Source organism: Anoplophora glabripennis, unplaced genomic scaffold (genome assembly GCF_000390285.2).
Source record: "Anoplophora glabripennis isolate ALB-LARVAE unplaced genomic scaffold, Agla_2.0 scaffold40, whole genome shotgun sequence".
Classification (NCBI taxonomy): domain Eukaryota; kingdom Metazoa; phylum Arthropoda; class Insecta; order Coleoptera; family Cerambycidae; genus Anoplophora; species Anoplophora glabripennis.
In genome coordinates, this window is record NW_019416268.1 from 346,396 (window position 1) to 362,204 (window position 15,809).

At 33.6% G+C, this 15,809-nt stretch overlaps 1 protein-coding gene across 2 annotated transcripts in view; it reads left to right on the forward strand.

The window, feature by feature from the left end:
* LOC108903257 (serine/threonine-protein kinase SIK2) overlaps window positions 1-12,158 on the forward strand; it is a 71,468-nt gene extending 59,310 nt beyond the window's left edge. The window contains exons 7-12 of one of the 2 annotated variants that reach the window (XM_018705361.2): window positions 6,854-7,056; window positions 7,156-7,343; window positions 7,497-7,871; window positions 7,946-8,677; window positions 8,861-9,194; window positions 10,867-12,158. In XM_018705361.2, the coding sequence (XP_018560877.1) occupies window positions 6,854-7,056; window positions 7,156-7,343; window positions 7,497-7,871; window positions 7,946-8,677; window positions 8,861-9,194; window positions 10,867-10,971 (1,937 nt within the window). In that variant the 3' untranslated portion in view covers window positions 10,972-12,158. The remainder of the gene's footprint in view (window positions 1-6,853; window positions 7,057-7,155; window positions 7,344-7,496; window positions 7,872-7,945; window positions 8,678-8,860; window positions 9,195-10,866) is intronic. The other variant, XM_018705362.2, reaches the window with a different exon arrangement.
* Window positions 12,159-15,809: the final 3,651 nt, after the last annotated feature.

A 15,809-nucleotide genomic window follows, 5' to 3' on the forward strand; every position in this document is an offset into this window, starting at 1 on the left:
AGAAGCAAAACAATATTTATTATTAACGCAAGTAGTACTCAGCTAAACAAACATTGACATTATCTTTGACGCAAATGTTGATAATCCCCTTGGTAATGCTGTATCAGCATGTTCTCTCTCCCGCTGTCTACCGATTCCAGGCGAACAATAACTGACGTATACAAGGTGTATTAAATTCAAAAAATACTATTCGCATCGTCCGATTGCCTTTTTCAATTATTTACGCCATATTATCTTTCGAATTAATTGTTTAACGTTTGAAAATACAATTCTATAAATTCCTCTTAATTTAAGCACGTCTCAATGAAGAGAAAAGCAATTTCTTTATATAGTTGGGTCCACTCTGTATACGTAAACAATTCATTAACGACCGATTGTTTGGATTTGCTCTATTTGTACCAGCGCGTAGGATTTCTGTGTAATTCATGCAGTTCTATTTTTAGGGCCGATGTGTAGATAATGCTTTTCAGTGGAGTATAGTCTGCTTTATTAGATTCCATTTATAAATAAATATTTAGCCCACGCAACATATTCGTAATTACACATACAATAAGATCATTTTTAACAACGCGTTTTTTTTTCTGGGGAAACCGCGATGACTCGAGTAGCAGGGTTAGGTACAGCTCATGTCTTATGAGACGTCAATGTTTGGATGTGGGATGACTCATCCACAGCGAGTTCCCGGATGGGTGAAAGAACTCTTGTGAGATATAAAAAAAAATTGTTGGTGTTGAAAAATGAGCTGCTGCTCTCCTTATTTGTGAAACAAAATGTGTCTTAATTTCAAATCTGCAAAAGCCAGTATGGCTTGGGAATTTAGAAAAAAGCTGATTTTATTTAACGGGAAAATGTCCTTTCTGTATAAGCCAAGACAAAATGTTACTAAGAAAAGTTTCTTACATCGTAATATATCTCTAAAACACCAAAACGTTTCAAAACATCTGAAAATATTTCGAAATAAAAACTTTTAAAAGTTTCTAAATTATAATTTTCACAGTTTTCCTGTTCTGGTTATTCTCAAATAAAACATCCTGGACTTGCAAGTCGTTGCGATCTAGAGGAGTCCTAAATCGCAAATACAAATAAGAAAGAATTTCTAATTACCAGATTAAATGTATTAGGAATCTTTATCTCTATATTCACTGGTTATAACCACATTTTAGGTTTTCTTACTTAGCATAACAATAGTGCATTTTGATTGCAGCGTACCTATACATTTTTAAATCCTATTGCTAATCCTTTTAGCTCTAACAAGCTCCCATTCTATCGATTTGCTATGCCTGTTAAATAATTTAGATAAACGTTCTGTGACCTATTTCGAGAATGTCACAAGTTGAAGCAGATTTGCCCAATTAGAATAGTCCATTTTTCGTTACTTACGAATTCTATATTTCAATTACACCACGACGGCATTGTTTCACATCAACCTCGTCTTATTTGATAGAGGAAAACGATTCGGATTTTCTTAGCGTCCAGTTTTTCCAAATGTTAAGAATCGTGTGCAACAGAATGGTTGATTTTCGCTGATGGCATCGTATGAGTGCATATCGACAGGTACATTGATGAATGGGTCGAATTTATATAGGGTTAATATTCGTAAACAAGATAAAAAGAATTATATCATTTGTATTAATATCGTCACATGAATTTTAGATGGATAGAGTCATAGACCACATCATGCTTCCGTTCAAGTTGAAGCAGAAGCCTTGTCCACAATTGTTCGCGTGGTGAAAAATTGATAGAAAGCATTTGTCAGTTCCTGGTATTGTTTTATGATACGGATTAAATAATGATTAAATCGCATAAACCTGTATTTGAATGTTATTAACGGTGTTAATTTGTGCATACTTCTAAAATGTACAAAAAAGTATTTTATTAATCGATTAAGTTAATATTAAAAAATTTAATAGCCCCTTCTACTTAAATAAATTGAAAATGACAAACTGACGAAAAATAGTTTAAATTGAAAAATGATAAATTTTTTAAAATATCACCGAGCACCGAGTACAATAACAGAATATTAGGTTTCAAGCTTGGCTTCAAGGTTCTGCAAATTATGTGAGTTGTGTAGAATTAATTTTGATTGAGTTACTATTAGTAAGTTTTAAAGCAAACCTGCTTGCGATATAGGTACCTGATTAGTATAAGTCCTTCCGAAGTCAGTTGAATATGCAAAAAAACGTCTGGTAATAAAATTTAATGAGTTTCATAGGCGTCCTTAAAAAATTTTCTCCTAAAGGTAAAAAATTATAATAATTTGTATATAAGTGTAGAAAATTTCTATTATATGTTCATTTGGCCAACAACATATTTTAATTATTTATGTCCTGAAACAATTTTATTATATTGGTGGTAAATTTCGTTTTGTTCCGTTTCAAAACGTCTTCAAAATGCCATGTTGTGATAATATTAGTAAACAAAATATCCCTCTTATTTCTCCCTTTCGCAATTGTAATGTGAATGATTGATAGAAGGTGCCTATAATAAATTAAAATTGCTTGATTCATACCAAATTCCGCACCGCTGCACTGCACTGCTGGGCAATTTATGAACCACTTGTCACCTGCTGTGATTTATTGCCCAGAAGCCCAATACAACTGTGCTCGTTTTCCTTTGGCCGCGCTCGCATTCTTCAACTGAGCGTATACATTTATATCATCTCCACCGGCGTTTTTTTGTGATTTTGAGGATCACTAAATATTTTCAACATTATTATCAATGCTGGCGTGTTTTCGAGTTTACGAAGTACTTTGTCATTTTAATCAAAAGCAAGTAAAAGTTTAATTGTCGGTCTCAGAAGTTATAGAAAAATAATATAATGTAGAGTAGCATAAAATGTCAAAGTTCAAAAAAAACTTATCAAATAATTGCGTTTTTTGATACACTAGGTATACAATTGCATTTTATAAATTTTAGTAGCCGAGATTTAGATAAGTAGGTACATTATTATTATACTAAATAATGTGAGAATGTTTAAAGCAAATATGATGTACCAGAGATAAGTAAGCAGTGAGATTGTTACATCAGCATTATTTATTCTACTTCATAAAAAAATTGTAGTTTTGACATTAAATCAAAATATTTAATTGAGAAAAAACTTCACAATAAGACGTTTTATAACCCCATTATTTTCTATACAAAGGCCATTTTTTCTTCTTTTTTTTTATGGAAGAATAATTTTACTAGTCCCTATTTGAGCTCCACGTGTTCTTTCTATGGAGGATTTTGAAAGATAAAGTATAAAAAAATGTGCTTGGAATATGTGTAGAAGAAAGATTAAAGATATTATAAAACACATTAATAATAAGATTTTTTTCTTAATAGAGAATTTTAAAGACTTGTTTAGAAAGTTTAACAGCGGAGAACATACCCGCAGTATCTTGATTATGTGCAGAATCAGTAAAACGTAAAAAACGAGAGGAATTCGAAAAAACGACAAATAAGTATAGCGTTAATTAAAAGAAAAACAATGTTTGAAATCCAACAATCAAATTTTTTATTTATTTTATTTGAAATCGTAAGAAAATTACTCAAATCTTTGGTTTTCACCATTTTTTTCCTAGATAGAAAGGTAAAAAAAGATAAGGGACAAAACGCATAATGTTATGTGAATGACTGTATATATTTGACTCGATGAAATAACAGAACTACTTAGCTGCATATCGAGGTAGAACTGATACGGATTACTTCGATTTATCTGAAATAATCTAAGAACGAAAGGAAAATTTCCCTCGCTTTTCCAGTTTTTTAACCAACTTTCTATTCTGGGTATATCTTCGATCTAAGTTTGTCCATGCCGAACTAATATAAATTTAGACCAAAGGCGCCCCATCTAAAAATATATGGCGATACCTTTACACCCAAAGGAACGCGGATTTATTGCATTTTCGTGCTGACGACCTTCCGTGACTTTTTCGGAAACCTTCCGGATCCTATCATTCCCCACGCAAATGGCTAAATGAGCCGAATATCGGACGCGATGTTCTTTTGTCGGTGCGTGCGCCGCCCTATGACGCACTTGTGACGTCAATCACAACAAAACCCTTGACGTCTTTGGGTGAATCCCTACAGCCCGGGTGGTGCGGAGGGGTGGCCGGAGGATCGAGGCAGCCTCCCTGCATGACAAAAGGAGCGCCCTTATTCTAAATCACGACCTATGCGGAGCTATTCGATCGTTTAAACTCGATTTTTTCACTGACAGGCCCTATCATTATCAGCCCTTTCAGCCGTCTAAACTCGTGTTGCGTTCTCGCCTTTCCCTGGGGTCTGTAGATATTGCGGTTCCAAAACGTTTTTTTGGACGATTCAAATGCCTAGTCCAGATGTACAAACAATGGTCACTATAAATGTTTTTAAACAAATGTCCGATACGAAAACAAAAACAATTGCCCTCACACAAAAACAAAAGTGAATGAAATGTTTTTTGTTTACCTTGAACAAAAGACTAAGTGCCTAAATATTACGTCCTCATCAGGAAATATCATTCATTTGGTTTCCAAAGTGAAGCAATTATAGTTATTTTTGCAAGCTACATGTTTTAATTTAAGCAAGAAAAGATTAATTGAAAAGAACTAGGGATGAAAACATCAAACGATAATAACGAAGTATCATTTTAAATAATTACCTTACGAAGGAGTCAAGAAAATGTTATACATAACTATATATTAGTAATTTTATAATAATTCCTTTTAAGAAAAATAAAAATACGTAAAAAAAAATAATTTGATAAATTACAATATTTATCAAACAAAACAACTAAACATTGATTTATTGAATAATACATCATAAAAATCAATCAATAAGTTCTATTTATTCGGAAAATATTTGTGTACTGGAGATTTTTTAATAATGAATAAATATGTAATGTTATTTGAAATCCAAAGTCCAAAGAATAATTGCGAAACCCGAAGCATTCAAGTCAAAAATGGCAACCCTAAAAAGACTATTTATGCTCATCCATTATGCAAACCCATATTTGGGGATTAAAAAAGTCCACACTAGTTATTTGCGGATAAATGTTTGTGTTTAAAACTTTTTTTCCCATCCTCAATGGAAACCAAAGAAGACAAATGCAATTAAATTATATAAAATTCATTAATAGTTATTGTACACATCTTAAGGGAAGATTGCTGACGTCAGAATATGATAACTGAACTGAATATAACTCATTCGAATATTGCTCCTTTTCGTTTTACAGAATGTTAAAGTGAAATAAATATTTTCGATTTTTTCTAATATTTTGAGTATCTTTGCACAGCAATAGTTTTTAAGGTGGCAATTACGAGTATGGTAATTTCTAGGGGGCGCTACTTACACTCTCCTGTTAATGTAACAATTATGTATGTCTAACTTCTTTTGCCCTTCGAAAATCTGAATTTCCAGCAAGAAATTATTAAATCGAGTTCAATTTTAAATATTTTAAAAAGTCAACCGCTTTAAAATTATGCAACATCATAATTTTAGAGGCCAAAGGTCAAAATTAAATTAAACAACTATATAATAAGTTATTTATTAAGACAAAAAAGTCAACCGTGCGTCCGTGCGTCATCAAATTTTGTGTCGTTTATACCGACAAAAAGAATTGTACTCATTTCACAAATTTCGCGAAATGATTTATAATTTACGATTCTTTTTCAGAAAATGTTACGGTTTTTGCCAATGCTCAAAAAAAAAAGAAAAAAGAGATGCCTTCGAATCTCCGTCCTATAATAGGGTTGTTCCCATCTTTTTTTATTTAATTAAATTTTTTTACGGTTCAAGATTTTATTAAGATAGGTAACATATATTTTTTCTCTTTCTTATTTTTTGAAGTATTGTTTGTTTTCAATTTTTTGGTTGTTTTATACTTTTTTTTATACACCTTGATCTTATGTTATACCTTTACACCCCTAAACTATGGTATTTTTTTGATAATTTAACTGTCCTCTTTGTTGGAATAAAATCGACCTATTTTTTTTTATGTTTCTCAAACCATAAATTCCTTCGCGAATTATATATGTTTGTCCTTCAAAATGAACGATAGCGTAACGATACTGATGAACGTACTTCCTGCCTTAGCATAGATATATATAGCCTTAGATATTGGTTTGAAAAATATAAGATAACAACGGAAATATCGAAAAGGAAAAAGGGGAACCTAGTTCTCATAACGTGGTGTACGGCAATTTTCAAGGAATGTTTAAGACGTGGTAAATAACACGGAGAAGCGTCGGGAAAGTGCGAGGTAAACGAGGTAAACAAACCATAAAGCAGTTTATCTCGGGCCACCGCTATAGTCAATTATGTTTAATAATCCCCTTTGGACAATTAGAAGGATTTATGTTGTCGCGCATTCGCTTTCGAAAACATTTTCTTTAGAAGCGGTAATATATCGTGATTTTTAATTATTTGCGTTTCTCTTTTAATAACCGTAGATAAGCAGCAGTTATAGAGATTTCTAAACATGAATTGAAATTTGAAGGCCATGTAACAATTCTCATCCAATATTTTCTTATAAATTTTCGTCCGTATCTCAGAATGTAAACGACATGTAGGCAAAACTAAGTTTATTATATAAGTGCATTAAACTCATAGTTATCTTTTTAATCAGAAAATAATGAAAAATAAGTATTAAAAAACAAATTGATGACTATTCCTATTTTTGCGTAATTTCAAATAGATCGAACAACGATATACGTGGATATGTATATAACTACAATTCGAAATTATAACAATACATATTTTATAAATGCTTGGCAAGGAGGGGAAAGTTAGTATTCATTCTAGTGCTGTATCCTGGTCAATTTCATAATTCTGGCCACCTTACCATTATTGCACAGACATTCTAAAAGAAAGAAATATCTTTCTGTTTCAGACTGTGAATCTCTTATAAGAAAAATGTTAGTGCTAGAACCCAATAAGCGATTTAGTATTCAACAAATTAAAAAGCACCGGTGGATGCAAATGGGGGTTCCCCCGACATTACCACCAACAATATCCGTTTCCAATACACAACCCAACGAACAAATTCTTAGACTGATGCAAAGCTTAGGGATAGACAGTTCAAAGACTAGAGAAGTGAGTATTTCTCTATTTTTCTAAAATTATTCTATAAAATCTCACATTTTCCTATACCATAAAAAGTATAGAAAGAACAATAAAACTGATCCTTTTTAGTCAATTCGTTTGGGAAGTTACGATCACCACGCTGCCATCTACTACCTTCTGTTGGACAAATTAAGGAGCCAACTAGTGGGGGGCGAAAATCAAACAGGTGTGAGGGAGGTGCAACGACGGAGGCCTTCCAATGTCGCAGAACAAGCCATGAGGAAGATCGGAAGGGCAAGCACCAGTGAGGATTGCAGGTAAATATACAATTTTCCTAATGAATGCTTTATCCCAATAACATCCCATTTCTGATTTCGTAAAATCCCTCTTCCGGTTTAATGAAAAAAAAAAAATCTCACTTCTGATTAGCTATTCCACTCCAGTTTCCTTAAATTCTAATTTCTGTACAGGCGCCTCCTGCAGCACTCAACTACCGCCCCCACCGCAAGTAACAGCAAGATCAGTAGCATTCCCAGAACCTGTGATTCTCCCCCCGCTCACGGTATAGACGCCGCTAAATTGCTAGCCGCAACTAACAGCGAAGACGCTTTAAAAATCCTAAACCAGGCCTCCACCAAAACTACTTTCAGCATGTGTAGTGAGGCTACTAAGCTGATGTCTACTTTGCAAATGTCAGCTATTCCCTCAGCTTCGGCAGATCCCACATTGTTCAAGGATTACAGCCACCAGGGTAATCCTTATGCCTATGCACAGACCACCTCGGTCTGCCCGCAACCATTTGATATTCACGAAAGTAAGGGTTCCATAGGGAGGTTTAATACCAGGTAGGAAGACAATTATATAACCTTACATTGTATCAAATAGAAAACAAATGTATTAATAACATTTGTCTTTGCAGCGGCTATAAAAGCAGTGAAATCCAAACCCAATATTCCAGCTCAACCGATGAGGGCGTCGAAACTGATTTAGAAGACCACGGGCCTCGTTTGAGTTACGCCTCGTCCAGTTCCTCTAGCGGTGTCGTCACGAACTTCAACACGTCAAAGAGCCTTAGCCAAAACTTAAGTTGTGATAGTAATTTCGAGAGTTTAGAATATCCTTTGTCCGAATCAAGTGAGTTGACTAGCAGCCTGCCCAGTTGTACTTCGACTGAAAAGCAACCCGAGCCGATTATCACCAGTTCCAGTGCTTTGAGCACTCACAACTACTTATCACCTAGATATGTGCTCCACAAGCACAACCCATTGGTTCACATGTCCAGTTTGAAGACAACCAGAGGCGTAACGAGGTCTCCAGTGGATTTTCGGGAAGGAAGACGTGCCAGTGATGGTTTGGTCGCCCAGCAAGTCACCGACACCACTAAAGCTGTGGTCGCTTTCAACTCGCAGAAATTTAGCGAGAAAACTAAAGCCAAGGGAGTTTTGGATATGCACTTGGTGCAAAGGGAGGCGCAGAGGTTACAGTCGCAGTACCCAACCAGGGAACCTCCTGAAGAAGTATCACAAAGGCAGAAACAGCACAATCAGTATTTGCAGCCTAGAGGGAACAAGAGAGTCAGCCTGCCTGATAATTTTAGTTACACGAATCCTCCTGTGGAGCCCATACAGTTGCAAACGGCCATGCAGCACAGGTTAGTAGCTAACCATTACCATGTAGATTATAAAGCTTTAATGCTTCCTGTGCGATGTCACTTCTGCGACAGATACAATTTATAATCAACAACTGCCTACTACTTCGGCTCTGAAGTTCACTTATCTAAATTTATCAGTCCTCGAATTATGGACATGAAAATAAATTTAGTCCTTTTTTACAGGTTACTTCAGCAGAAACGGCAAATCCTCCAGAAACAGTGTGCAATGTCTCACCAGTCCACAACTGCCCCCAGTATCGAAACTAGTCATAGCCTGTCGAGGCGGCAGATGCTACGACAGGCGAGCTACAAGATCGCCCAACAGCAGCCCGTGCTACCTCCGTTACCCCTATCGGAGAACGAGAGCAAGGACTTGCTGGCGTTCCAAGCCCTGGTGGAGAACTCTGGGGAAGCTTGGAACTCCCTACCTGGCAACATGCAGAACTCCTGCCAGATTTCCGAGCCGATTTCGTTGCCGGCGCCATCCTGGCAAACCACGAACTCGACGTGGAATCAGGTACCGCAGCATTTGTAGTGCACTTTTTGTTTCAAAGTGCTTCATTTCATTGGCGTATTTTAATTGCTTTGTGGACGGTAACAGAGTCGAAGGCGATAGATCGACTCGTTTAGAGGATGACTGAAACGTGACAGTGCATTCTTGTGGGAGAGAGATTGATTGTATATAGTATTCACTTGTAGTTTGTTCATTTTGAACTGTGTTATATGTACTAGTCAGTGGCAATACTGCACTATCTACTTTCCTTCATTCGGTTGATACACTTAAAAAGTCGAGAAGGCGACGAATATGTTATAAAAGTATACGATTTTTTTATTTAAATGTTACATGTTTTTCTGCCGATTCACAAGATAAGGATATCAAAATTCCAGTCAGTGCACTTGACAAAATTTATATAACTTTGGTTAATGTCATTAATAGTTCCTTTTTTGCAGCCAGTCAAACTTAGATATGGAGATAGTAAATGGTGACTCTGACACCCTTGTTCATAATATAAATAAAGATGACAGACACTTTTGTAAGAGAGTTGTCATTTTGATTCTTAAGCTTGTTTGGTTGTCTAATTATACAGGGTGTAACTTTGAATAGGGGTCATATTTATATGGAGGTATTTTTAGCCATTAGAAACACATAAGTTTGTCTTCGATAGACTGTCATTGAAAACTATGTTTTTTAACCTATTTTCCTTATTTTTATAGGTTAGTGTAATCCCAAACATGTGTCGTGCATTTCTTCATTCGTATACTTGTACTTTTCATAATTTTGCTACAAAATTAAATATAATAAACTAACATTGCACTATACACATTATATTTTGATTATAGTAAAAATATTTCAATACAGTCTCGAAATTACCTACATCTCATAAACAAAAAGCTAAAATAAACGTAACAAAATGTAATGACATTTTCGGTCATTCTTGTTTCACTGAATTATAGGTATTATATACTACTATACTACACTGAAGTATAGGAATTATATAAGTAGTCAAATTAGTTTCATATTTGTATTTTGGGGAACACTCATAAAAACTGACCCTGTCTTAAACTTACACCTTGTATAAACAAGGGTTAGATGGATCTCAAAAGGTTCATTGAATCTCCATTATATAAATTAAACATTAGCACCAATAAATTGTGAAATTGATTTTAATTTGGAAGAAATCGTTCTGAGACTAGAATATTTATACAATATTCTTGGAATCTCTTATACGTACTTTCCGTTTATTTTCTTTATAAGTATTCTTGAAACTGTTTTTGAATTAAAATGTTTAATGACCAGTGAACACTTTTATAAGCAATTAGAGTTAAACGACGCATACTTCAGAAATTTTCGTTGCCTTTTCGAATTTTCCACAAACAAAGCCTTCGCTAGACGTATTCTGTAATAAAAACTAACCTAACAATAAGATTTATCTTCCCAAGTATTATATACTAGTCCTTTTTTAGTTCAGTAGTACAAATTTGTGTTATTTATTAATATTCTTGTTTTTCGCAGCTATGTTAGACGTATTGTTATATATAATTTGTTTTTATTTAATAAACTATTCACAAGTTTTGCTTCGACTCATTTTGTGTGTCGTGTTTGCATGACCCCTTCTGGTTTTTATATATTTGTGTGTGGAGCCGCTTGCTTGCTAGCGGATTTGCTAACAGTGGTTTTTATTGGACAGGGACAGCAGTTCCCTGTAAATATTGCAGCGAATGCCTGGCCTCCTTTGCTGCCGCTTAGGGAGAGCCCCATTCTTGAACTTACTGAGCAAATGGAGTCCATGTGAACGGTTAAGCAATACTGTTGTATCTGTAGCCCCAGAAATAAAGTCGGCGGCAGTGTTACGCCCAGGAGATTTTGAATTTCCGTTTAGATGTTTTTTATAACGTACAGGGCCAGCAAATCTCTTTGCCAAATGCAAATATAACATTACATTAATATAACATTGTCTAAGAAAATCCCTTTATATGTTATCATTCATTTCGGGATTTTTTGGAAACAAAATTAATATGTATTTTTATAAACGGAAAAAGTCTAATGCGTAAGAATATTGATGTGAAAGTGGAAGAAAAATCTACCCAAGCAGACACCGGTAAAAGTAGAATATACCAAAAAAATACTGTGGAAAATAACAAAAACATAACAAATTGATACGGAGATTAATTGGCAGAAATCTGTACCTGATATATTTTTAGTTTTTTGCAATTTGCATTTCTACACCCTGTGTTTCGAAATAAGATGTCAAAAATTCAGGTGCTGGTAAAACAAAAAATTTGGACTTCCACTGACCATGGACCTATTACTTTTTTTGCTTTTAGGATACAGGGTATCAAAGATTTTTTTAAATCAAAATTTTCAATTATTTTAGGTTATGTCAGTGTTAATAGTTTTCAACTATTTTGTAGAGTTCACTAGATGCAATCGCTCCAACCGACATTTTAAGGTATATCTTTTTGAGACTCAAAACTTCAACAAAAGTAGAGTAAATGATATTTTGCATGATAATATACATTATACTGTTAACCTAACCTAAAAAAAGTTATATTCTAAAATGTTGCTGTGAAATGTTGTTTCCTGAAAATGCGGTGGAAAAAAAAACAGAATTTTTGATGCTCTGTATCTCAAATACAAAATATTAAATTTTTTAAATTAAAATCACTTTGTTTTTTCGTGTTATCACTTTTTGAGTATCTTGTAGAGGTTAGCCAACGTCTTTCCCAGGCAGTTTATTTTTTTTTTCCTTTCAAAAAATAGTGCATTTTCAGTAATATCAACAACAATAAATTATATTTTACGTTACAATATGTAACACTAGATACAAAAGCTAACCTCAAAAAAGTTATATTCAAAAATATTGCTGGGAAAGGACTGCACTAGGACTCTAGGTGACCTCTACAACAAAGTCCAAAATTAACGATATTAAAAGTATTTCCAGTGACGCAGGAGTCTTCTTGGAATTCTATTTCAACAAAAATCCTCAAAAACTTTTCTGTAACACATGTCAGTGTGTTACACATACATACATATTTTTTTTCAAAAAAGATACGGCCAAGAATAAAAACAAATCATTTTGGATGCCCCGCATTTCAAAAACAAAAGATAGGCTATTTTTTGATGGTCTGTCAGCCCTTGAATTTGTTGCACCTCTTTTCAAAACACCCTGTCCAAAACATTCACGATAGGTAACATTATTTTTTGGGCTACATTTTTTTACAATTTTTAGTTAGGAAATAATTAATTAATTTAGAAACATATGTATATCTGCCGTACTCATACAATTGCGGAACAATTTCGTAACTCTAATATCTAATTTTTGTGTTCATTTTCACGAATGAGACTTTTTTTTCATTTTACAAATGACCGATATTCGACTTATCTAGTCAATTCTCGAGATTGTATGAGTACCCCAAAGATGAATCTCAACTTCAGGTGATGACAGTTTACGTCAATTTTCCTCACTTGCCACACATAATTCATAAACAATTCATGATAGTCTAGTCATTTTTTACGGAACCCCTGATTTGTCCATTCATCTTGATTTTTAACATTCCATTTTGTAAGAAAAATGAAGTGGAAATACGACTGGCTCGGGGTAGCTAATTTTTTATAAAAATTGTAAAAACTTTCCGGCCGGTCTTGTCAAGCTTATACCGAGGCCGCTATAACAAAAGCAAACAAGCAATTTCTATGGCACCCAAAAAATGAATGTGGACTGAAATTTTTTAATTATTCACATGAAATGTGTTATGCACAACAGATTTAAAAATACGTTGCAAATTTTTTGGAAGAGGCTTTTGAGGTTGTATTGATAAATATAATTTCAGAAAGACTGAAATCTTGAATTTTGTAAATTTTTCAAAATATACAAGATGTCTTAACTCAGGAAGTTGTCCCTTGAATCAATTTATAATAAAAAAAACTTTAATGAACTAATTATCTAAACTTCAAAGTTTTTAATGTACAGGATGTTGAAGTTTAAAATATATCAGATTTATTAGATATCTTTGAAGATGTTAGACATACGAAATATACTGATGAAACTTAGGCTAATGATGACAAAGAGCAGAAATTTACTGAATTAGTATACAAATTTGTTAACCAGTAGTAAAAAAGTCGTTAATGTAGAAATTTCAGTCCTATTTGCCTTTCTATATCCCTCAATAATTAAAATTTCCTACACCAATGACTTTTTTCGACTTTTAGTGATTATATTATATTCACCATCGTACTTACATTTCTTTTGCAATGCAGTTTTGCCTACATAGGTCTTGCATTTATAGAACTTGTGAAATAGCAGGTTGCTCTCCGTCAGTTTGAAGACCTAGGCATTGAGTAACAACTGCAACCATATGTGTTATATGTTGTCTCAAAATAACTGCATCGTTTGTGGGTAGGCTTGCCTATGGCGTGCTCACGAGAGCTAATAAATTTGAAACCAGCATATGTCTGGTGGTTTCCCCTCACAGACTGTGAGTATGTCATTACTGGTCGATGCATTAGCCCGCAGAATAGCTGTTTCCAGAAAAATCATCATATGAAAATAGTTTCTCTGTCAGGAACAATATGTTTGTTATTAACCCAAGTTTCATTGATCTACACCAATCATCCTCAGTGACATTAAAATATATTTTTTAAATTTCAATTCCCTGTATCTTGAAAACTTGTGGTTTGAGACTATTGGTTCATTAAGGTTTTTGGTATATATTGGTCCAATGAGCAACCTCCAGCAATTTTCCAAAATTTGAAGAAGTATAAATGAAAAGTCCCATTTGTAAATCTGACATTAACCAAAAAGAGTTTCTTGGCCCAGAACCAGGAGTGCGGTTTGCTTTTGTTCGACGAGCGAATAGTGTGGTAGCCGCTCATCATCGCTATGCTTAGGAACGGTAGAAGTAACCAGTAGATATTTGATATGCAATCAAAATAATCAGAACTCAGACTGTAATACTAAGATAATAATTATAAACCTGTCACTGTAGGCTGTAGTCAAACGGACTTAATGGATAAGTAAGCTCACGTTTCTGTTGCAATGTTCACTTCGACAACTTGTATGTATCATATTAACATATCATCCGCGTGCTGCGCAGGGTGTGGAAACGAACATTTTTAGATACTGTTATTTAAGCTTTAAAGAGGCCACTGTGTAGGTTAGCAATAATATATTTGTATATTTGTAACTCTTCTGTTTTTGTTTGGAGGCTTTTGTTATTTGTTTTTTATTAAAAGTGATTATTACAGAGGTTGTTTCATTCCAACCCCCCACCCCTCATAGTATATCTATTGTAGACTCTGTAGGTCGAAACGAATCAAGAATACGTCCCGTGGAATACCTCGAGTAGGATAAACTCCATAAAGCACAAAAAAGGTTAATTTAAAGTCTGTGTTGGACAAATCATTGTCAAAGGGCAATAGATATTGTATCAACAAAGTGACTGGTACACTGTCCAGATTTAACGATACAATTTTTTGTGTTATTACGCAAAAACTTAATTTAACAACAAATTGATGGCTCGGCTCAGAACACTGTATGAAAAGCAAGATTTTCCATTTGCAAAATAAATATTGACTACAATTATCAAAACGGACTTATTTCTGAATCTTTACAATGGTTTTTTTGCGTGCTTGCCAGCAATTATTTTCATTTAAAAGTACTGTAAAAGAACTTCCCATTCTTTATTATTGCAGTTATTATGATCACATTCTTTGAAATGATTAATTTTACTAACATAAATCAATTATACGCATATACTGTGGAGTTTCAAACAGAACAACCTGTATTGGAATAGTATGGAAAGTACGGAAGGATAAGAATAAGGTTAAATAAATTGTTCAAATATAATAAAAATAAAAGTGTATTATGACACTCCTTTACATATTTATAGATTTCATAAATATATCAACAAAAAAATAACCAATATGATTATATTAGCTGCATCAAAAGCTAGCCTAATATCAACAAAATTATAACAAAGCTGTGATGGCCTTCTTTATATAACATATTCTCGTCCTGTTTTTTCTTTGTAAAATATATTACATTTTCAGCAAAAGACGCTTGATAAAATGAAGGAAGCCTTTCCTTTCTATACAGGATGTTTCACTATTAAAATCATTTAAAATTAATAACACAAATTTTCTTTCAATTCAATTCAAAATTTTTAAAGTATTTTTCGAGAATATTTATGTATTTGTTAAAAAATATATAGTTTATACTTTAAACAATTTAATTCTGAAACATTCTGCAAAATTTCAGTGGAATATGTTATACAAAAAAAAAGGCAAATAAATAGTCGAAAGAGTATAGAGACCGAGTATGTAGGCGCCAAAAGGCACTAAAATGGACGGCTTAAAATACATTTCCCTAATACTGGTCTAGTTTTGGAATTATGAGATGCTTAGAAGCTACAAGAGATTATTATACATTAAGTTCTTAAATGCATATCTTATTTTCAGATAAAAAAATTAGTTTTGTTAAAGTTTTATACACCTATACAGTCAGAGATTCAAAAATGCATAACTCATAAAACATGTAAAGTAATAGTACTTTACTTTGGCAGATTAGGATCAAAATTAAAATTCTTATTCCCAGTTTGCCAAAGACACAGACTACTTTTTATATTGCTGTCT